The following is a 25867-nucleotide window of genomic DNA, read 5'->3' as shown; positions in this document are numbered from 1 at the left end:
TTCAGATTCATGTAATTTAAGACCAAGAACTTTAAAATCGATGGCATAGTTTTCGAGATATTGAGCTGTTAAGAGTTATGTGGGCCACCCTGTATATGTATGTATTGGCCCCATATACTATTCCATTGAAATATTTGTCTCTATCAAAAGAAATATCCATCGGTAAAAATTATTTTATTTTCAATTATTCCAACCATTGGACCAATTATTTGAAAAATCACTTATCAGAACAGATTACTCTCCCTATTAGCTCGGGTAATCGACGTTCTACTGCGATCAGACAGCGAAGTCATGAATACAAGAGGTTTATGTCCGGCGGTCAGTAAGGGGTATCATAGCAGTAGTAAAGTGATATCTAACCCTAAACCTTGCGAAGCATTCCTCTTCTAAATCAATTTCTCTTTTTACACTAATGCTGAAAATTTTCAAAATGCGAAAGACAACCTTATCTCAACCGAGGGGCAAAAAAAAAGGCTGCTATTTATGATCTTAATGAGTTTACTATTTTATTGGCCACATTCATTGTGTCAGTACCATTGACCATAGTTAAAAAAAAATATTTAATAATTCTTTTTGTATATTGTTTAGTGGTGCAGACGTCTGTGCCCCAGAACGAAGCGGAGTTGCAGTTATACAGGGTGATGCAGCGAGCGTCCCTTTTGGGCTACTACGACACGCTCTTAGAAATGGGTAAGATATTGATATAATCTGTTAAAACTGCGATCTCTGCGCAAAACCAGCTGAGCATAAGGTGTTTTCGTTTAATTCTGTACTAAAACTGCCGCTTTCGTCTAATTCTGAACTAAAACTGCTGCCTTTGCATAAAACCGGCTGGAAATAACGTTTTTCGTCTGATTCTATGCAAGGAAACTGTGAACAATGAATACAAACCAAGATCTTTCTGTTTCTGGGCAACTATTTGATCTGCTAATAAAGGAACGGAACTACAGTAAATCCTCGATGAGTGTTCGAAGGTTCCTCGACAATGAAAAGGAGTGGTCCTTGAGACGTAGCACTGGCTTTTTAACGAGGTATATTACAGTGATAGAGCTTGAAATTCTGGAACCAATGGTCTTTATTTCAGCCGCATGTGGCCATTAGTTTATGAAATATTTAGTCTTTAATGCCGAGAAGCCTCATCGAGATTTCTCATCGAAGAACACTCAAGAACACTCATCGAGGATTCACTGTAACATGTAGCTATGTGGTAACTTTGACGAGCTCTGATATGGTAAATCTACATATTATATCGAATATACATAGGTGGACATTAGCAGTGTTGCTATCGATTATCGATAATTTATTGATAGTTATTGATATATCGATAATATCGATAAGATATCGATAACGCGAATATGAGTCATTGATGTAAAATGCAACATGGAATAAATATGTCGCTAACAATAAGATTTATTTATTCTTCTTCGAACTTATTACAGAAAGCATATCATAGTGTATTATAGCAGTTATCATGTTCTTTTATCGGAAAGAATCCGCCTTGTTTTAGGAAGTAATTTGTCACTTGGAACAGAAGTTTCAGAGAATAAACATGTAACAGTTTTAATACCTTCTGTATTCTATCACGTCCTTGGATTATATTTTCTATCAGTTACACTTGAGTGGAAATGTCTCTTATTGTTCGAGTAAAAACATAGGAATGTCATCTATTGTATTCGTACATGTTAAATTCAACTTACCGATATCCTAACGAAATCAATATATAAATTTATCGATATATCGAATTATTAATATACATTCCAATATTGTCGATATTTATCGATAAAGTTGTCGTTAGTAGCATCTCTAATGGACAAGCGTCCGTCGAAGCGCTGTTAAAGTAATTTCTTGTATCAATAATGAACCGTTCGCAGCTAATATAAAATATTCATCGAGACTTCAATTTCTAGTTTACTTTTCGTGTTAAAGTAGTATGAAAAAAAAATGCTTCAGTAGGTGTTTATTGTATATGCTCCCGTTCATAAGTATTACAATGATCAAATATGAAGTAAATGCAATTAAAAATAATGAGCTAATAATAAATATTGTTTAAGGGATGTCAAAGTTTCATGGACAACGCGTATGCTAATATAACGCACTAGAAGTGACCCGAAATATATCCTTTTTATGGAACATTGTATTTTCTTCAGCAGATCAGGTGTTCTAATAGCTGTGAACGACAGTTCGGTTGCATAAAGTTTCGTTTTACTTGGTATTAACTCTCGTGTAATGGCAGGGATCTACCTGTAACATAGCTGTCCGTTCTGTCGATAACAAATGAAAACTCACACAATTTTTTGTAATGTCGTAGGTGGCGACGACTTGCAGCAGTTGTGTGACGCTGGGGAAGAGGAATTCCTGGAGATTATGGCCCTAGTCGGTATGGCGAGCAAACCCCTTCACGTCAGAAGACTACAGAAAGCTCTCCAAGAGTGGCTGACGAATCCTTGTAAGATATTAAGTAATATCTACTGTATTATATTAGATTGGCACATATGAAACTTCTGTACACAGATCTAATTTTCATTGATTATGGCAGATTGGTTTGGAATTATTCAAATGGATATTCAGATGTAACAAGAGCTGAACGTTTTTTAGTGTTGAACAAGAAATTCAAGACAATTAAAAGAAAAATGTACTAAGCAAATGGGTATATGACGAACAGACTCGAGTTCATTTAGTATTTCAGTAACCAAACGAAGCTACATGTGCATTTTCAAGCACATAAACGTATAATTGATTCGAAAATGTATTGTTTTATTATACGTAACAATTGTTAATACAGTTGGCTATGCTATAGACATTATTATAATTAATTTCATATTATTACATAACTTTTTCAAAAGCGATGTAAAAGGCAATTCGATAAGAGGTTTCAATTCAATTTTTTAATGAAACACATTATTTATTTTGAGCAAACTTTGATTTTTTAATGTCAATATAAAGTATATAGACGGCGGTTATAAATAAAATGTTAGACAAATCGCCACTCCGGCTCCTTTTGCAAGCCACCATTCTTTTGTCCAAATTTTGTATACTATGTGCACATAAATGTGACTCTACTTCAGCGATAACATTTCCAATGCTGTTTCTCAGCTTAGAAATTGTTTAGGGATCATTAGCATTGACTTTGCCCGACACGGAACCCCAAACAAAACTGTCTGGCGGTGTTAGATCACAAGATCTGGAAGACTAATTGATGTCTCCTCGTCGAGAGAAGTGAATAATGAGGAATGCGTTCAAGGAACTTGAGTGTAATAAAGTATTTATTCCAAGTGTTGTGTGAGAAACTTGATTGCCAACAATTATTTTTACGTGTTTATGGTAAAGCCTATTTTAACATTCCAAAATGGATTCCAGAGCTAAAAGACAACATTCGGAGTGTTGTCGCTAAAATAGAGTCTTTATGCGACCATATGATAGAAAATTTTGACACAAGGATGGTAGCCTGCAGGAGAAGCCGGGGTGGCCATTTGTCTAATATTTTATTTATAACCGCCATCTATACACTTTATATTGAAATAAAAAAAATCGTCATTTGCTCAATAACTGATCCGTTTTATTAAAAAATTAAAATGAAACCCCTTATTGCATCTCCCTTTGGCTATAAGAATTTCGAGAATTTCTTTCATCGAATTCCATTAATAAGCAAAATTTACAGTAAATATTTTATCGATCGTACTTTTTCTATCACAGACGGCTATTTCATGTGCACCAATCCAATATGATCCTCTTCGTCGTGATCTGCCGTTACAGGGTAGTGATTCATTTCTATTTTACAGCTCTTTTCCAAACGCCAGTAGTACCGACAAGCGCCGCATGTAAGAATCCTCCCGGAATTGGATTCCCATGCGCGAGTCCTAGGCCGCAAGTACAAAGTCTTCAAGGTTTCGCAACGACATCGCAAGCGTCGACGCCGTACGCCTCCTCGTCACACGTGTCTGTCATGCCGTTGCCTTGCAGGAGTACCAGTCCAATTGTGTCTGTTACGAGCGTAACGGCGCCGGTAGCCTCGACCACCTTCCGCCAGAGCCCTAGCCCAAACGCGCCCCTACCCTATGCAACTTCCCATAGCCCCGGTGTACTACAGGTACACTATTATAAACGATTTACTCTAGAAAAGTGCTTACCACTAATCACTGCTATCCACGCAGTTTCTATGATCTGACATTTCTTGAACGGGCTAAAACACTGTTAGAGATTCGAGGCTTTCATGGCCCAGCATCGTGCAGTGGTTACTTTTGGTTAATTGTTACTTAAGCCGTGTTCGTTTATAGAAATGTTCCAAACGTTTTGCAGGCATTGTAGCTAGCTTCATTGGGAAGTGGAATGGTAGACTGTTGTGTGACTTCTTATAGAGTACCTTGCTTATGTGTCGGTTTAATAATCATCAACCAAAGCTTTTAATTGGTCGGTTGAATAACTAAAAAGTGCGGAACAGGTAACTCCAAACTGGTCCGGTGATAGACTGTCTCCCTATTGATGTTTGGGTTTTTCATGATCTTCAATGTTTCCCTATTTTGTTAGGGGGGAGCGCTCTTTTGTTTTCATAATCGTTTCAGTTTTGTTGACGAGAATTTTGCGGCCTGTTGCTTTATGACGTTCTGCAACAGCCGATTGAATGTAACCCAATCCGATACAACGCTAATGTTCCTTGAATGGTAAACTCACGCTCTCTGGAAGGGGTGAGGATTTTACCAATTTTTCCTCATATCGGGTAGTCCCTCCACCACCTATAATAGTTGTTAATAAATGTTAGCGTCGCGGACCTCATGAAAACAAGGGATCAGAGTGGGGAAATCGTAAGAGTTAGTCAACTTTTTAAATAAGGCTGTTCTAATACGAGCATGATCATCTGGGGTAACTTTACGGGCAAGAGCGCTCTTCGCCACTCGTAAATGGCAATGAGCGCACATAGTATAAACCAGCAGGAGAAGTAGCTTCATGTATCATCGTTTCATTTGATCTCCTGATGAAACAAACTGCAATGCTTGCGAAACATTGGGAACATTTTTCCAGAAGGACACGAATTACACCTGAAAGCTTCAACAGTCAACGCTGTATTATACCAAGCCCGGTGTTTTCTTATTTTTCATTTATCTTCACGAAAGTTGAACCAACAGATTAACGTGAACTTTTTGATGAAAATGAGCAGAAAGCACGGCGAACATTTCATCGACATGTAACGTTCGATTGTTATACACTATTATACAGTAATTAAAATTCTATACAATTACAAGTAGTCGGAATGTTGTCGTGTTCTGCATCTTTACGTTGTTGTCCGATTCCCAATCGTGATGACCTTTAAAAATAAAAATGTTGAACGTTCGACAATGTAAAATGAGTCGAAATCGGGTTGGACACGAATAGCGCTGTTCAATACGAAAAAATTTTGGGAATTTTCAATATGCGTTTTTGATAGACCTGTATGAGCGGAATACGAATCTGCAAACCGTTTCTTTCCAACACATCCAGTTTTTGAAAAAATAAATGTTTACAAAAATCGCAAATCTTCAACTTAGGATCTGTGTTGTGCTTTTACAGTACTAGTTATACAGTTTCTTTTGACACGGTTTAATTCTCTGGACTCTTTCGTACAAAATGATATACATTGATATTATATGTATTATAGATATCTAAATATGTTTAAATAATGTTTAAAGTGAAACGGACACCAAGGACGCACCAATTTTTGCTGATATTCTTCAATTTATTTCCAAAACTAAGGATCTAGGAGAAAATCCAACCAGAGCACGGGATAGATCAGACCTTTCTGCTGAGGAAGGTGTCAAAGAAAGTTAATAACTCTGTTTTTTTTTTCAATAGCGAAGCAAAATATTTCAGCAAAACACGCGGCAGCGACAGTGATACTCAATGACGGCGGTCGCCTGGCCTGCCGCTCATTGTTAGTGTATAGTGCCTTCCCGAGTTATACTGACTTCGTAAAAATAGCAGAGGTTTGGCTCCTTCACGCCTTTAAATATTTCGGTGGTAGGTCAAGCACCCAGGGACGGTCAGGCATATTATATTTTGCGGGTGGTGGTTGTTGGAGCCTTCTAGGTATACGTATGTATACCAAACGATAAATATACATTTGTTAGCCTCTTAAATAGTTTTAAGTCCTATGAAAATAAATATTTCAAAATTGAAGGGTACATAAAATATGTCAGATAAGTAGTAAAAAGAAGTAATAATAACGAAAATTGATGCGTTTTCGGTGTTCCTTTCACTTTGAACATTATTTAAACATATTTAGATATCTATTACATAATAACAATTATATCATTTTGTTCAGAAGAGTCCAGAGAATTGTTTCGTTTCAAAGGTAACTGAATAACTATTACTGTAAAAGCACAACACAGCTCCAAAGTTGAAAGTTTGCAATTTTTGTAAAAATTTGTTTTTTCAAAAACTGGACTTGCTGGAAAGAAACGGTTTGCAGATTCGTATTCAGCAGATCTACGAAGAACGCCTACTAAAAGTTACAAAAACGAAAAAAAGGTAAAATTTGTTGAACAGTGCAATCGGTGCGGGTCATTTAATGGTATAAAAAATATTAGATTGAGTCATTAATATCTCCCACTCTTCTTTTTCAAATTTCTTTTTCTCGACGATAATTTGCCATTTCCAGTAGTCTAGAATGTCTTTTGCATTATTATTGATGAACAAAAGTTCAGTTGTTTGTTAGACGATCTGAAAAAGTTTTTTTTCCACCCGTGGGGGAAGTTAAGAATCAACCGAATATTTATGGTGTTACAATGACATGTGTTCAGCAACTGAGACATTGTTGTTTTTGTTAGGTAGGAACTTGCGAATCGTCGTGTGGCAGCGGAACAACCCCTAGTCCAGGGGGTGGTGGAGGCGCACCTGCGAGCCCGACGCAGCCAACCCCAACCCTCCTCCAGTCGCAAATGCAGAGACTAGCAGAGACGGCCGAAAGACTGGCGGCTACCTTACGACCGGTGGATCCAAAGCCTCATAACATTAAGAAAAAGATTTCCAAGAATTTAGAGGTAGTTTTTGTATATCCTGGCGATAGAACTATACGCTCAAAAACTTCTGTTTGTCTAATTTTTCTTATTGAAAACACAAACCGAGTTACTTAACCCTCATCCGTCCCTTGTGTCAATTTAACATGTTTTTCTTCTAAGAAATTATGTTATTCTGTTATGAGTAGGTTAATTTATATAATGCGTCAATTTAACACCGAATGGCAATTTAAGTTGGAAAAATGAGAGACAGATGAGGATTAATATGAGAGGAAACTGTCGTTCAAATAAGGCTTCTTTGGAAATATGCTTCTAAGGTGTCGTCGTGGTAAACGTGAAGAAATTAATATTCCACAATTTATAAATTTTATTGGGATGAAAGTTAAGTTACTAAACGTTGCAATAAATACATATTTCTCCCGTAAAGTTTGTCCATAAAGATAATGTTTAGGTACTGTCTCAACCAGTGTTCATTATAGGACAGCCTAGAAGTATTCTTCCACGTAATCTTATTTGAAAAACTGTTTTGTCGCGAGTTAACCAATTGTTCTGAATTTCCCACCTGGGTCGATTATCACAGAACGTTAATTTTAACACATGCATTGCATTGAACCAAAAATTCGTTCGGAATTTAAAGAACAACGGAGGCCTGAATATTAAACAATTATGTTTACATTTCGTCAAGAATGTATCCACCACTATTTTGTATGATCTACGACCATCTTATTGGAGTCATTCCACGCGAAATCGGACTCTCTTTGGAGTAACATTTCGGATTTTGTTGATACTTGGATATGTTCTAGCCTGTACCGTACTAATATAATAACGCAATTATTAACTTAATTGCTGAACTCTTCTACGTATGTCAAACGTCGAATTAACGATGTGTGAGTGTGTTTGAAATGATTTTAAATAAAACCTTGCGTTTAGAGAGGACTGTATAATTTGATTGTGAAACAATCAACAAGTCTGAACTGTGGATGTGAGGCAATATATAGTGTGGATAAGATTCTCTATGCTATCGAAGACGATGTGTATTGGTAAACGAACAGTGTAGATCTGGTTAAAAACTATAAGTCAGTAAAATTTCTCGGTGTGCGTGGAGCTGGTGGTGCGTTGACGCGTAGATGGGAGACGCAGTGAATATTCTGATAATCTTATTGACTAAGACAAGCTAGAAGCACTGTGATTGGCGGAAATTCTTTAATTATTGTCATCGACAGTAGGGTAAGGCCGATCCGCGCGGAGACCGGACTTCCGTCGCAAGTAATATTCGCCCATATGGCGAACACTTTGCCTGACTCGAGGCATAAATGGTAATAAAACAATTAAAAAAGGCCTGAGTTTCGCCGTTTGGAAATTAATAAAAAGTCACGTAGTAAATCCTAATCTCGGTCTTAGCAGCTGTAGAAAAAACAATGACAGTAAAATGACCGTAACAGTACTTCTAAAAAGTATATACAGAGTGTAACAAAAATGTTCGACCCGGAAATGGGGCATTCGGGGGGTGAATTGGAACAAGTTTTTCCTTAGCAACAATGTAATCTGAGGCTTCGTTACCGAGATATTAACGAAAAACGGCGACCAATCAGAGCGCGAGTTTGCCAGCCGAGTTCCCGCGGTAACGTTAGCTACAAATCACAGCACGTAGCCACCGCTAGAGCGGGAACTCGGCTGGCAAACTCGCGCTCTGATTGGTCGGGGTTTTTCGTTAATATCTCGGTAACAAAGCCTCAGATTACATTGTTGCTAAGGAAAAACTTGTTCCAATTCACCCCCCGAGTGCCCCATTTCCGGGTCGGACAACATTTTTATTACACCCTGTATACATATATGACGCGACAAGTCTTTAGTGATATGTAAACGTATCTCGAAGGATTTTTTAACATTTAAAAAATTTTCTTCAATTAATTTCCATATGGCCAATTTTAAAGTCCCCATATCTTTGACAATGTGTACACCGACGAGTAAACTCGGCTTCCACTAGGGAAAAAAGTAACGCAGGGAAGGGCCTTCTACTATTTGAATTTGGAAGTTTCAGAAATTTATGCCAAATTTACATCCGATTTAATATTTATTTCAGTACCTGAAATAAATTTATCAAGTGGTAGAAAGCCCATCTCTTACGTCAATTTTTCCCCTAGCGGAAGCCGAGTTTGCTCGTGAGGGTACATAAAGAAAACAAATAAGACTATATTTTTTTCTTTCATTGATTCATTTTTTTCAAATTTTTAAATAGTGTCCCGCTATTATAACATCGCATTTATTTAAAACAATTGCAAAATTAATGGTGAAAAAAAATTTTCTTTAAACTGAAATAAGTGTTATTAAGGTACTCTTATGTCTCCACTATAAGCACTTCGCAAAGCCCATTTTGAATAACTTGTTACTTCAACAGTTATGATTTATTGAAAAAGCGTTGACACTATATTTCAAACAGCTATAAAATAAAAAGTAATTCACAAACTGACTAGAACATATCCAAGTATCAACAAAATCCGAAATGTTGCTCCAAAATGTGTCCGATTACGAATTGAATGACCGAGCTACTTCATTATTCCGTCTATGTAGAATTTTGTAAGTTTTTCATTAAGGAACAGATCGAGATAGTTTTCGATATCTTCAAGAAATACAAATAATTCACCATTTAATTTATTTTATAGTGTTCGGAACAAGTGATAATCCAATGATGCAATATCTGGTGAATATGGGTGGTCTAAGGCATCCTATCCTAGTTGCAATAATTTTATTCGGGTTATTAAAGAATGGTGGTGGAAGACTACACCTTTACGATTCTTCAGATCGAGACGTTTTTCTTTGACTGCATGTTTTAGTTTTTTTTAATTGAGTACAATAAACAGACTAGCGGTACAACCGGATAGGGGTTGATTTTAACGTGAAAAAATAAGTCGAAAGTAATAGAATAACATTTTTTCGTTTAAGACTTCGTTTTCGTGAAAGTTGACTTTGAAAATCTGCTGGATACGCGTGCAATTGAATAAAGGCAAGTGTCCATTTGAGAGTTTCTCGCGCGAATTGGGCTCGAGAGTACTATCACGTGGTGTATCCATTTAAGAGTAACTTCAAGATTTTTTACTCTCAGATAGTCGCTAGAACGCTCGCCGAGAGTTTACTGTCTGACGGAAGTCTCAGAATCGTATTCACTAGACTCTCGTGTGTAGTGACTAGAGATTCATCCGTGCCCATCTGTTCTGCAGTTTGTTTTGAACTTAGCGTGCCGTGAGATAGTGGTTGTGGACGTGGAAAAACTGTGTGCCCTTGTTATTGCGTACAGTATTATAAAAAAAAGGAAAGAGAAACACAGACATTATTTTTGCCGGACATTATGTTTCTCACGCGACAGTTCTCGCAGGAATACGAAATTGTTTTGTTCTCAGCGAGCGACTGTCGGATAGAATATTACTGACTGTCCCGGGTTGCTCTCGAGAGTACTTCTCGGGAGTGGATCGTTCAATTGTATGTCAACTGTCTGTGTGTTTGTTGTATGTCGTGACAGTACTCTCGGGTGCAACTCGCGCGAGAAACTCTCAAATAGACAGCTGCTTTAAGATGCAGCTAGCGCGTCTGCTCATTGCATTCTCTTTCTACTTATTATCATGACGATACACGCGTTTCAGATTACTTTTCAAAGTCGATTTTCCCAAAAAATCAAAAATCGAACAATCAAATGAAAAAATTTTATTCGATATTGTAGAATGAGAAACTATAGGATGGTGAATTGTCTCTCCTATGGTGTTGGGTTTGTGCGAGGTAGGTAATAAAATAATCGGATGCACTGTTACTTAACAGGAAATAAGGAATATATTGTATATTTAAATATACGTATACTATGGCTCTTCTTACAGTTCTCTGACAACTTTGTACTTTTTACTCTGACATTACTCTGCTCACTCAGCCACTCACAAATTTGGCATCATGATCAATTGATCTCTTTCACACCATAATACAGGGTGTTCCAAAATAAGTGTAAGTCCTTGAAAGGGGTGATTCCCGGGGTGATTTAAAACAACTTTTTCGATACCGAAAAAGTTGTCCGAGTTTTTGTTAACGAGATATTAACGAAAAACTGCAACCAATCAGAGCGTGAGTCTGCCGGCTGAGCTCCCGCGGTAACGTTGGCTACGCCGATTTTATTTGTTGCGTCTTTGTCATTTGCTATTGTACGCAGTTTCCTTCGATGCATGCCGACTTGCTTGTTCGTAGTACAAGCGCAACGCGTAACCAACGCTACCGCGGGAGCTCAGTTGGCAGACTCGCGCTCTGATTGGTCGCGATTTTTCGTTAATACCTCGTTAACAAAGCCTCGAAGAACTTCTTCGCTAAGGAAAAAATTCTATTAAATCACCCCAGGAATCACTCCTTTTAAGGACTTACACTTATTTTGGGATACCGTTATACAGTTTCTACCCTCCCTCCCTTCCGCCCTCCCACCCTCCTCCATCCCTCCCTCCCTCTCCCCCACTCTCTCTCTCTCTTTTCTTACACGTAGTAGTGGCTGGTCACAAGCTGACGGTAGACCAGGGTCACCACCCTAATTAACGAGCTATCGGCCATTTGTTCTTTCGAGATTTATTCGTCAGCTATCGATCTAAACAACGCACTCACACGTTTACGTACACGACACGCATACTGGTGACTGGGGCGACTACCTCCCAAATGTTGTTATCTGTGGGTCATTCACGCGAAATCGGACACCTTTTGGAGCACCTTTTCGGATTTTCTTCCAAATTGGATATGTTGTAGTTTTTATCGATATATAAACGTTTCTCGAAGGATTTTTGAACATTTTTAAAATTGTAGATTTTACAGCTGTTTGAAATTTTGAGTCAACCTTTTTTCAATAAATCATAACTATTAAACTAACAAATTGATCAAAATGAGCTTTAGGAGTACTTACAGTGGAGACATAAGAGTACCAAATAAAAATTATTTCAGTTAAAAAAAGATATTTTTTAACCATTTATTTTGCAATTGTTTTAAATAAATGCCCTGTTTTTATACCGGCGAACTATTTAAAAATTTGAAAAATAAGTACATAGCCCTATTTGTCCTCTTTATGGGCATATTTTCAAAAATATGAACACTTTAATATTGACCGCATGAAAATTAATTGAAGTAAACGCTGCATCGAATTACACCGGCTTTACCGGCCAAGCCGTGTGGTACTAGGCTAGCCAGTACGGCTCGCCCGTTCGAGTCGATGTGATTCAACGCAGCGTTAACTTTAATCAATTTTCATATCGTCAATTTTAAAATCTCCACATTTTTAAAAATTTGTCCATAAGGAAAACAAATAGGACTACATCCTCAATTTTTTTTCAAATTTTTCAATTGGGCCCTACTATTATAAAATTACATTTCCTTAAAACAATTATAAAATAAATGATTAAAAAATATTTTCTTCTAACTGAAATACTTTTAATTAGGTACTGTCATATCTCTACTATAAGTATCCACAAAACTCATTTTGATAAGTTTATTAGTTCAACAGATAATTCATTATTCGACTGGTCGACCTTGTGTGAATCGACGCTGCGTTCACTTCAATTAATTTTCATACGACCAATTTTAAAATGTCCATATTTTTGAAGACATGCCCATAAAGAAGACAAATATGGGCTATATCCTCATGTTTTAAAAATTTTTAAATAGTTCGGCAGTATAAAACAGGGCATATATTTAAAACATTTGCAAAATAAATGGTTAAAAAATATCTTTTTTTAACTGAAATAATTTTTATTTGGTACTCGTATGTCTCCACTGTAAGTATCCGCAAAGCTCATTTTGATCAGTTTGTTAGTTCCATAGTTATGATTTATTGAAAAGGTTGACTCTAAATTTCAAACAGCTCTAAAATTTACAATTTATTAAATTTTCAAAAATCCTTCGAGATACGTTTATATATCGATAAAGACTACAACATATCCAATAGGAACAAAATCCGAAATGGTGCTCCAAAAGGTGTCCGATTTCGCGTGGAATGACACCTGTGGTTCTTACGGTCACTTTCTCTTTCTTACTTTATCATCCATACCTATAATATTGTTGCGTGGACGCGGCATGACTTCCGAATAAATAAGGGCAATATTAATAAAAAGGAAGAATTATTTATTTGGAGGGGAAGAGTACTTATCTTAACACGTCTTTTCTATTCTACAGTGGTATCACGACTCTACTCTGTTTTTGTTTTGGTGTTGTTACCAAAACGACGTCGCTAACCTGAAGTCTCTCGCTTTAACATTATACAATACGTGTTACCTATCGGGTAATACGTAACAATATTTTCGCTTTATTTTGTCACGTTGAATCACCCTCTACACGGTTGTACCACCAGTCACACGACATCCTGTATATTTAAATTAACGGTCTGGGTACTTGGTAAGAATTCGTAGTTCAGGATTCCCTTCCAATCGCATCACGTACACAGCATCTCGTTGTTTTGGATGGAATTCAGCTTCAGGTTATTGTTGTACGGGTTCACCTCGTTTGCTGCAGGATCTTTTTCTCTTAATGTTACACTGTAAGATTCTTGAACACTTCAAGCATAATACGTTTCTACTCCATTTAAGAAGTGCATCGCAAACAGAAATGTTGCCGATTCAATTTTTTACATGCCCGATCACTCACAACATTGTTTCCATACATCGCTAAAATCTTTTTTTGCATCTGAGTGTCATTTTTGCCCTTTAAAAACTAATAGAGCACTGTCTACGGGCAATTCACTTTCTGATCTTCTATTTTCAGATCAATCACACGCTAGTTTACGATATTTTTTTAAACTGAAGAGAAAAGATCGGAGAATACAATCATATATATAATTTATAGGTTATAATTGCGGCCAGTAATGCAGCAGATGAATCGCTTTCATTTCTCAGTAGAAAACCGAATGCATTTTCGGTTCAACCCAATGATTTTAAATTATGAATGAGGCAAAACTTGGCTGCTCTATAGCAGTTAGGCCAACGCCTACTGGGGGATATGGCACACCGTTAAAAAGCTTATGAGCACCACAAGATTAGCCAGAGCTTCCACAAACGACCCTTCAGAATATATACACCAAAAATAATAATCCGTCAGAAATATTATTTTTCTTAAACTGCTTCTAACCAACACAGAATCAGTATTTTGCTTTGAATCAGTGATTCGTTTTTTTAAACTGTCTTTAACCATTACAGAATTAGTATTTTGTTTTATAAATAAAAATAAACTACAATATGCACACGGACCATACCCTCCAGTGGGCATTATATTTTACGAAAAAGCGGGAGGATCTATTCAGATTGCTTTGTTTAGATGATAATGGCAATGCCTGACAACGATCCACGCCGAATGGAAGAGATCCGAAAGTACGCGGCGATTTACGGAAGATTCGACTGCAAGAGGAAACCCGAGAAATCACTGACATTGCACGAAGTGTCGGTAAATGAAGCCGCTGCGCAGATATGTAGGTTCGTACCTGCCCTTCTTACTAGAAGGGACGAACTTTTTCCTTTGGCCCGGCGGGTTGTCAGAGATTCTGGGTATCATTATTCAAAAAGTCATTAGTAAGTACCTTGACTGGAAGATTAGTTCAATCATTCCCTCTACACGCTTTAAACGTTACTTAACACGTTCAAGTTGGCCGAACACACCGCCGGATCGAATAGTGAAATTAAGAATACTCGGATCCACGGACGAAGGAACAACTTTAAGGGGTGTTTCCCATTTCTCGGGTCGGAAACACATTAGTTACCTTATTTTTTTTTACATTTTTTGAACGCTTGCGATCTTACGAACCTTCCACTGAAACTATTTGTTTCGTACGATAAGCAAACGAAAAAATGTACCACTAATAGACATTCCAAATTGTATTGCTTGTCGAAATCAGGTGCTCTGAAAACTCTGATAAAGCTAATTACTCGAATAGAAGAGAGAACAGATCTAGAACGGATTTGCAAATGAAAAAAAAGGCGTTATACATATGACAGACATTATGTCCTGTGAAGTAGCAAATTAGACTTTGACTATATAAATTATCTCGAAAACTGTGCGTCGAAACTTCTAATCTCCTATGTGTCTAATCAGTGTGAAATTTTGTATAAACATAAACATATTTTGAACGCTCCTTTTCTGTTCGAACTAAAAGAATTGCAAAAACTTTAAGGCTCATTTTTTTTGTAAAATTACGTGGCAAAAACTGTTGAGAGAAAATCAATTCTTTTCGTTTCTTGCTTTTAAATTTGTTTAAAAATCACTATTCAATAATAGTATTGTTACGAAAACTGTGAGACCACAGAGTAGAATATATCAAGGCCTACTCGTCGGTGATTCCTTCCTCGTGACGTTCTTGAAAATCGGGGGTTTACTTAAGAAAAAATTTCGTTGGATATCGTCTATTTGAAATTTTAAAAAATTGATTAAATGTAGGGCCTGAAAACGGAAAAGACCCCTTAACGTTTTGTCAGTTGTATGGGAAGTTTTAGTTTGTTGAATGTGATAATAATAATATTAATACACGAGATAGCATATCGACGTGAACGTGTTAAAATTATACGAGATCGCTTCGATCAACTCTGTTTTTATAATACTTCTGTTTAAAATGCTTCAGCCTGTCTGTGTCGAGGCGACGCGAGAATGGCGAAGAGAGCGAAAGCGAGCGCGCGAAGAGGCAAAAGCTCGAGCTCGAGGGTGAGAATGAAGATGGGACGCAGGTTAGCGCATCTCGGCCATAAAAATACAACTCTGTGCAGGAGATTCCGTTTGAAGATGGTTGTAAACGTGATTTTGGAAACGAGGATTTTCTCAAATCTCGATTATGTACATAATTGCGCGCCCTCTGGGCAGCACGGAGATGAATGTTTCACAGCCGTTCGTCGAGTCCTACGTTTTCAATAACATCAATCTGGAATCGTTAGCATATTAATGAGGCTGCTGTGTAACCGCATGAGCGCTAATTACTAACTATGCACCCAGCACGTAAACAATCGCAACACCTAAAACTGCCACTTGGTTGACACGCACCGCGAACCGCAGCCGAAAAAGGTCAAGTATAGCTTCTGCGTAACATGCATGGCTTTATATACCGATTGCATGCGATCACTGTTCCATTTTCAGAGAAAAAGAATAACAAACTGGTTTTGCATAGAGGAAAGTAGCCAAATATGGAATACCATTTTGTTTTTCGAATGTCTTCCAAAAAACTTTTATGGGTATTCAGGCATATATCTACGCTCAATGTAAGAGAAGTCTTATATTTCTAACGTTATGAACAATATTCAGTATTGAACTAACATTAAAAAAAATATATAAATTGTACCTAATATGGAATAGGTACCTAAGTATGGAACACTGATATTAGGTACAATATTTGGAGCTAGATTAGGTACAAACTTTTACATGGAAAGAATACAGAAATAATAGTTTCATTCTTCTGATTAATTAAGGGACTTTGGTTATAAAATCATTTTTTTTTAAATTAAATAAAAACATAGCTATTTAAAATAATCACATGTCCAAATGTGAAATTCTGCACCAGCACATTTGCCATGTTTCATATTTGGAACTTCACAAAGTTAAACACACTCTGTTTTTAAAAAAGTTTACTAAAAACAAAAAAAAAAACAAACAAGCATGGCAAAGTAATAATAAATACGAAAAATCCATCAAATTAACCCTAAAAGAAAACAAAGCGATCTTGCCACGTCATTAACGTTCGTTCAATTGACGACTCAAAATGTGTCAATATAGTCTCTAGTAGTGCCATAAATTCGACCTTTAACGAACGTAACTTTATGTACCATGCAAATTGAAACGGATTGTAATCTTTTAAGATTCCTTATTTTTAAGGTGTATTGAAACGTGAAATTCCGTAATACTATTCGAAATGATCACCTTTTGCTTGCGTACACCTTTTAAAACGATCTGATCATTTACCGATTGCCTAAAAGTGACTGACAACGCCACTTGCATTTAAATCACGTGAAAAACTTCAAAAGCAAATAACTCAAAAAACTTTCGAGTACCTGCTCCTATATGGGAGGGGGGGGGGTGATATGTAAAGAGCCTATACGAGCCCTACCACGAGTCGTAAAAGTTCCATTCATATCGGTACCCCGAAGTTGGGGCCCTCTCCTTGTAAGTGTACGTAGAAATAGTATTCTCAATCCTAAAGTTATACCGTCTGATTCTACCAAAACATGCAACATTTTCAGATCATTGTTCTTCCAATGAACAATATTGGTATCAATAGGAAGTCTATTTCATCTTCTACATAAGCTTTTACCCACTTTCCATAAATCTCAATACTGCATTGTCAATACATTGTTAAATATGATTACCAGAAACATCGTAATTTGTATCTTTTTGCTTTATTAATGAATGTGACATGCGCAATTCATGTACAAACTACAATTAATATATTTCTTTATATGAATATTTTAGATTTTATTGTAAATGGAATGTACTAGCTTATAGAACTTTAAAAAAAGTTAGATAATTAAATCGTGTTGTACGGTTGAATGCTATTATAAATTTAAAAAGTTATAATTATCTAAAGTTTGTACCACGGAGTTGCACATAGTTTTTTCAGTATTCGATATTACACAGACCTTGAGATTTAAGGAGAAACGTTACGACGTTATTGATGTTATAGTATTTATTGGCCTACTAAAATTATCTGAGATTAATTGTAGTAATGTAACTCCTTTCTTACACACTTGTTAGGACTCTACGCTCTGTTCCTGGCGTCCTGACGAGTCGTGTCTACTTTTACTATTTCCACTGTTTCTTAACCGCTAATTTCTTCTCTTCTATTGTACCTGACGCGATATATTTGCTACGTCTACTGTCTACAGCAGTTCACTGTTTCAGGAGGAATTGGACCTTCGCTGCTCCGAAATGGATATTAACAATTCTTTGATCAGGAGACACAGGTCGTCAAGGTGATTATCTCGAAATCAATTTTTAGTTGTAGTAGAATATTCAAGAAGTACTGGTTGATACAGAGGTTTTATCATGTTTATACGAACCTTTACATATTTGAAACATAATTGTTTGTATTTTCTGTTCCTCAAGAAGTAGTATTTCATAGCATAAAATGTTAGTATTATTCCCTTAATGTTATCCTTATGTTTGGTGATACAATTTTTGTTTCATTTAGGCCCGGTACACATGAGCGGCACGCGTCATTTTGTAGTCGCGTCAATTTGACGCTGCGTTTTGGCAGTAAATATACATATACACTTACTTATGTGAAACAATTCACATATGTCGCAGATTTTAACGGCAACTTCGTGTCCTGTTTGCGTTTTAACAAATGAATACTAGAACGCAACTAGAACGTAGCATTTTAACATTGCATGTACAGGGTGTCTCAGCTAACTTGATCACCTGAAATAATGACTTAACGTATACTTTATGCAAGTTTTGAGGCGTGGAACTTAAATGGTATCAAGAGGTACATCTTATAAAATACGTGCATTTTTTGTAAGTGGAGGCATTTCACATATTTCAAGATATTTACAAAATAGTCACTATAGTGAAATCGCTGTATTGAAGTTGAGGGGCATCAGTTCGAGCACCTATAGTTTCCAGATAGTAAGTACATATTAAAAATTATTTTATAAATATCCCGTTAACTATTAGATTTAGGTGGTGGTCAACACATTTTTCCTCGGAATTTCATACTCTATCGATCTATGGTACAAAAAATAGGTCATTCCGTTAAAAAAAAATCAAGGTGACCTTGAAATCTCTGAAATGCCTCCACCCACAAAAAAGCACGTACCTTATAAGATGTGCCCCTTGATGCCATTTAAGTTTAACGCCTCCAAATTTTCATAAAGTATACCGTTAAATCATTATTCGAGGTGATCAAGTTAACGGAGACATGCTGTATGTATACATATGAAACGGTTCTCACATGACGCAGGTTTCAGCGTAAACTTACGCGTAACTAGCGGCGCAGATAGTTAATTTTTTCAGAAAGGAACGCAGGTATTGCAAATTGCAAATGTGACGCTAAAATCTCAGCGAACAAGCAGTCAATTATTTTTCTCGAGCCTCGTTATCGTGTTTTGACATTCTACGTTTTTATGCATTTTTGCATGTGGTTCATCAAAAGATTTCACATTCATTGTGAAGTAGTTACAAAATTTGACCTCATCTTCCCTTAAATCGAAAAACATATTAAATTCTCCGTGCACAGGTAAATGGATGAACCTAATACACACGTTCTCTTCCGTTATGATCTATATAATATATTATAAGATATATACCTATATAATGAAATAATTTTCCTTTTGCGCTCTGCTAGTGTCAACGTCTCCATGGCTGTATCGATACTAGCAGAGAATCAAAATTGACATCTGCCGATGATATGAAAACTGACGCAGTTGCAAACTCGACGCGAACTGGACGCATAGTTGCCGCCAAAATCTACGTCACCACTGAATTACTTCATATACAAAATAAATGTACTGTTAAAACGCAACGTCTAAGTGACGCGGTTGCAAAATGACGCGTGCCGCTCCTGTGCACCGAGCCTTTAATCGAATTCAGCGTTGAAAATAATATTCCCGTTTAGATTTAATTAAAGCTTTAAATTCTTGTTTAACTAGTACAAATTCAACGTTAAAACGTCCCTTTAAATAGAGTTTCCTATTTAAATCGTCTAGTTTAATACGGGGTATGAACAAGGTACAGTACTTTACAAAATTACTTTAAAATTATACAACTTCATTGTTGACCGTTTTTTATAAGAACAGCACAAATTTTGTGTACCAACTTCATGTATTATATAAAGCAGAGCTGCATAAGTTCTGTTCCCGGAGTCAGTCTCCCACTCCGGGGGTATCCCTGCTACGCGACTCAGGCTACCTCGCGCTCTACGTACGGAGTACGGAGCGTCGCATGTTACGGCGCTGCGGCCCGTGCAGGGAGAGGTCTTATCGCTGGCGGTGTGAGGGGAAGATCTCTCCTCAGTCCCCATACGGGCCGTAGCGCCGTAGCATGCGACACTCTGTACTTAGCGCGCGAGGTAGCCTGAGCCGCGTAGTGGGAGAACCATGGAGTAGGAGACTTGACTCCGGGAGCAGAAGTTATGCAGCTCTGATATAAAGAATTGTCAAAATTTCAGAACATTCGAAACAAATTGTTTGTGTACATATTAGTGTTCAGATGTTTGCATTGTTTTAGTCCAGTTTGGAGGAAGAAGAATAACAATGGTATGTTCAGTGGAAGTATTGAAGGAATAAGTGATTCGGATAGTCAACTTTCCTTTTCTAACGAGGAATCTTCGTCGATACACGTAAGCAAAATTATAAATTGAGAAGGAAACGAATACTACGAATAATGTCTTCCTGCTGCGTTTAAGCTATTTTAAAAGTCGTCTAATAATTATTTGCAGGATACCAATGAAATTGAAGGAGATAACACCGATAAAGAAAGTGATTTCAATCTTAAGGTATTTGTACAATGTAAAAAGAGCATTACAAAATTTACATTTTTTATTTTTTTGTAAAAAATTCAGTTATTAATAAAATATAGAAATATACATATATTGAGTTGAGTCATAAACGCTTTCCACTGTATGTGAAGAAAACTTCATGAATAATAGTAATTTAATAATAATGATGGAAAAAATACATTACATGAATTGCGAAATGTTCCACACTACAGGAAATTTATTATGACTCATTCCAATATTACCCTGATAGAAATTAATGTTTTGCTTTATATTTTATATGCAATGTATTAACAATTGAAATCAATTCAGGTAATAGCGTCGCGTGGAGACAATATAATTGCAGTGGCAAATCCTGCCCTGATGGAATGTAGCCATCCTATAAAAGAAGAACCAACGGACGAGAAACCTACACTGTGATATAGTTTAAAAAATTGTATCGTTGCATTTGGATGATTTCTAAGATCACGTTCCAGCTTACGTATTAAAATTAGTATTATCATTACCTGTATTCGACTGTTGACGCATTGATTAGTATAACGATACGTACACCGATCAGTTTTATTAATTGTCTTTCATAAAATTTACAAAATTAGATTATTACAATTGGTCGTTGCATAGTGTTAATAAACTCTTGATACACATTATGAATTACAAGATCATCTTTAGATATTGTATATAAAAATCTTATTTAAATCAAAAGAAAACACGTCGACTGAAATATAGTTACATACTGAATAACATTAAAATTTGTAAATATACAATGAACATTTTTTATGTTATGTATCGCATTTTTAAAGTAATGCACACTTTGTCCTATAATTAGTATAAATTAATAAAAACATACGAAGAGTTTTAAAAAACGTATATAAATATTCCTATACATGAAAAATCGATGATTCTTAATTATGAATCGACTCAAACAATTAATAATAATCTTTACTTTCAGCCTCACGGCTAAGAAATTGACTTGATTTACATTAACTAAATTTTATATTACTACCTTACCCTTACTCAATTTCTTCATATAACGACTACATAATGATCGCTGATCTTATAATGCTTGTAAACGATAATTAAATCTAAATATAAATTTCACGCGATGGGTACATGATATATATGTACATATATAACAGTTAAAGTTGAAAATTGAGTATCCGCAGCAAATTTGGCATGAATATTCTTCGACACCATAGAAAAAGCACCCATTGTAGGTTTTTGTCACTGCCGCGGTGACCCCTCGCGCTGCCCCCTGAGGGGTGACACTGGGGGTGTCACTCTTATCACGGCCAGTTCAGAGGAGAAGACAGTCGGTTGGAGGAGGAGGGACGGTTAAACCGTCCCTGGGCGGGCTCCGACCCCCCCCCCCTAACGAAGAGTGCTCTTCCCCCTTAATCATGTGCAAAAGCGATTCGCTCGGCGTGGAATGACCCACATAGGAAGAATTCCTCCATCTCTACTAACAATTATTAAGGATAAAGGCTTCTAGAACTAAAGTCATATATTCATTTAACGTAGAAAATTACAAACAATCCCGTAAAGAAAAAAATATGTAGTTAGAGAAACGATGCGATGAAAACTGCTCCAAAATTATTTTTGTTCATACTTTAGAATAAAAACATTTTAAACTATTTTTAAAGTGCTTTTAAATAAATACTGGTCATTTTCATTTAGCTAGAAATTAGAAAAATATAATTAATGTAATTAAAAAAGAAAGTGTGTATGGCGGGGTGCGAACCCACGGTCGAGTTTGCAGTGGTTCCGAAAGTCGAGCACATAGCCGCTGCATTTTTTTTTTTTTCATTCAAAGTATGTTTATTTCAGGGCTTATAACAATTTAACAATATGAGGAACTATAAAAATAAACGAAAAGTTTCTTCTTACTATAATACTTAATACTAATGTATAAGGCACATTAGAGGTTTAAACATATTTCTGCTTTTCTTAGAGGAGTGGTTGAGGCCTACTCCACATACTATTTAGCTTGTATCACAGAAATACACTAATACACAGTACACAGCCGCATTTGATACTAACATTTCTGTTGCTCCCGAAAACGCCCTTAACAAAACTAGGAGCTTGTATCTTCATTTTTTATATTTGTATCTATATCTATATGTACACGCGAAGGATGAGAGTTGAGATGAGGTGATACTACTTACACATGAGATGGAGATGATATGAAATGAGATGAGGTGGAAACCGAGAATAAGAAGAAAGTTATTTACAAAAGGAGTAAGATAGGTCGAGGGGGAAGGAAGGTGACCATCTATTATTTATATTATTTGCTGTTAATGAGATCAATATTTAAATCTATTCTAACATTGCGCATGGTTTCTTTGGCTTGAAGTAACAGGTTACATTGACAACCTTATGTCTAACACTTACTATTCGCTTAGTCTTACATAATGTAATACTGTTTAATTATAATACTGGTTCCGATTTTGATGGAAATTGCACTCTAGGGCGGTTTATACCTGTCGGCTAACCACCAAAATTTCTTATAATCTATTTTCTTAATTCCTAGAAGATCCCTGCGTGGGATGGCAGGGCTATAACGGAAGCCTCGTTCAGATGTAATTTCACCATGCTCCTGGGGGGTGAAAGAGATAGCTTTTTTCGCCCTATGACGCGGGATATGGTACAGTACTGGGATTGCGTCTTTGTTTTGTATGTAACCGTGTTTGTCTAGAAATATGAATGCTTCTGGTGGAATAAAACCCGTGGTTAAGGTTCCTTTGATAAAATTTTCGTCTGGGAAGGGGATTGGAAATATTAAACTGTTGTTTTTGATATATCTTGCGCTTGCAAAGTAATTTCGTATTAATTTAATTATAAAGTTGTCGATCCTATTTATATTGGCTTTGTTGTAAATGGTTTCGTTATTTACGTGGCGTTTATAGTTAGAGTGCGCAGACCTGTACATGCTAAGGCATGCTCTAAGGCATCGTCTTTCAAAAATGCGGATCGACTCCATTATGGAGGCACTGGTATTGTACCATATCTCGCAACCATAGGTGTGTATGGCGGGATGCGAACCCACGGTCGAGTTTGCAGTGGTTCCGAAAGTCGAGCACATAGCCGCTGCGACCTCGGTAGCTGTTAATATAATACCTGACTAAATACTTCCACATATAAGCGACATAGTATAATGTCAAGCAGTTGTGTTAATTAACCGGTTGTCAGAAACGCGAAATAGATCATTAACAAATAATCGAATTTTGAAAATGCTTCTTAAATTAATATCGTCCAAGCTTTCCTCTTACTGACAGATTATAAAGTGAAATTACACAATAATTAAAAATAAAAAGTGAAACCGTCGCATCGGGATTCGAATGGGGATTCGAACTGAGTGTTTATCATAAGCGTATGAGAGAAATCATGCGTTTCTCGGCGTTTAGGTTGCTTGAGATTTTGGCCTGGCTTGGGCGGCCACTCGGCCCGGTCGGCCGTCGCGTCGTAAACGTGTGACGAAGGACTCTTGTCGAGAACACCCGAAACACAGGGCACACGACAGAGGTAGAAAATACTTGTGTTGGGGAGTCGCCAAGTAGAACGTAGTGTACACTGTACAGTAGACATTCGTTTCCCGCACTAGTCGGAGCTGTAGCGGGCCAGAATTCCAGGAACCGTGCAGGAAGCAGACTCCTGTTACCCGAGCACCTTCCCCAACACTCAGCCGTTCAGTCGTGCGACGTAGCTACGTATAGGCTGAGCTGGATATGCGCACTTTGCGGTTTCATTAATTGTCTCTATTATTTTTAGAGATATCAGAAAAGTTTATCCACAAAAGTTGTTCAGTATGAAGAGGGCTATTACTTAGCAGTAACAAGTTTTTCGTAGGTGGAATATCTTCTAAGTTTTCAAAGTTAATTATTATTTTTATTACTGATATTGAAATATTATGGAATAAAATACTTTTATTAGATAAATCGATTCTTCCAAACATTCTGCGTAATAAAGTATTAAGGTATTATGTGAAAAAGGTAATAATTCGTGACATATTTTAGTGGCACATGTCTAGTGTGGTTAACATCTGTTACCCATTACGTGTGATCTGCGAGACAAGAAGCAATCAAATTGCCACCAATATTCATTGCACCAATAAAAACATTATTAAAACAGTATTGTACACACTGCGCTTTCCGTGATGAGATATGCGAGTTAAACGCGACACCGTATGTGTTCCGGCCTGGGCGTGCTGGGCCACAGAATAAGGTACGCGCGCGTGGTGAGAAATACGTATGAGCAAGGGGCGTGGCTTTCGTGCAGATAACGGTGGCGCGGGAAACGAATGCCTACTGTATATGATTTGACGGGAATAAAAATATCCGATGCTTCAGTTTAAGCTTAAGGGATAAATATGACAATCATGAAACATGAAACGGAAAAGTATATATTTTTTCATTTAACTACAAGATTAGTTAATGGACATTTTACTAATGTTACTTTTTACATGTTCTTGTTTTATTCGTTTCTATATTTTGCCTTACGATTGAATATTTGTAAATCTACATATGGGAGAATATATACACCGCTTTTATTAACATTTACATATTTATAATTTATATGGGAGTATGAATAGTTTTACTGCCTATTGTAAGAATCTTAATACGCACGAACAATTACCTTCCGGCAATTGGTAAAGTTTTACATATGAATTTACTTACACGTTATTTACGTACAAAAATTATATTTATTGCAAGTAATTAAATAATGAACGTATACGTTAGTGTCAAAGAATGCAGCAACTGGTCAGATTAGTTTCGTAAATAAATCGAAACCCTGTATCGGCACATTGTTTTTTATGCTATCAAATATAACACGGAATCTTTTAGGAAGTAGTAAAATCTTTTAAACAAATTCAATGAAATACTTTCAGGTACCCAGTTTAGGGCTATGAAATTAAAATGTTCAAGAAGAGGTAAAAAACTTTCATATTTGCAATTATTTTGTGAAATGAATAATAAATAAGGGTCTTAGGGATTTATACTGGAGAGCTAAATCTTTAAGAGGAACATGTCGCTTAAACAAATTAGTTAAATATGATATTTATTTGGGGAATATGAACATCATAAATAAACGAGAGCGGTAGAGCGAGTTGCAGTATCGGTGCTCTTCGTCGGTGTCGACGCATACCGAACGAGGCCGAAGATGGTCGGAGCGGGCCAAAGGGAGAGAGCGAGAGCGATAGTGCGAGCCGCAGTATCGGTGCTCTCCGTCGGTGTCAACGCGTGCTGAGGAATTTCAGTGGTCTATGAGGGGAGGTGTGCGAGCGAGAGAGTACGGTAGAGCGTGCCTCGGTATCGGTGCTCTCCGTCGATCCAACGCACTAGTGACGTTGCGTCACACAGTTTATTGACCTAGCCGTGTACGCCGTGTACCATTTTTTTATTTTTTTTTTTTTTTTTTTTAAGGG

At 36.8% G+C, this 25867-nt stretch overlaps 1 protein-coding gene across 1 annotated transcript; it reads left to right on the top strand.

Annotated features, from left to right (window-relative positions):
- Positions 1 to 588: 588 nt before the first annotated feature.
- On the top strand, positions 589 to 20868 carry LOC107192861 (NGFI-A-binding protein homolog; the record flags this gene model as incomplete). Its single annotated transcript, XM_015582207.1, has 10 exons — positions 589 to 690; positions 2309 to 2446; positions 3780 to 4087; positions 6798 to 7010; positions 14301 to 14551; positions 15595 to 15697; positions 17856 to 17926; positions 20181 to 20292; positions 20392 to 20448; positions 20761 to 20868. Coding segments are annotated over 10 exons (1463 nt in total), but the record flags the coding sequence as incomplete, so codon positions are not given.
- Positions 20869 to 25867: the final 4999 nt, after the last annotated feature.

Source organism: Dufourea novaeangliae, unplaced genomic scaffold (assembly GCF_001272555.1).
Source record: "Dufourea novaeangliae isolate 0120121106 unplaced genomic scaffold, ASM127255v1 scaffold450, whole genome shotgun sequence".
Classification (NCBI taxonomy): Eukaryota; Metazoa; Arthropoda; class Insecta; order Hymenoptera; family Halictidae; genus Dufourea; species Dufourea novaeangliae.
This window is presented reverse-complemented; position numbering and strand designations above follow the sequence as displayed.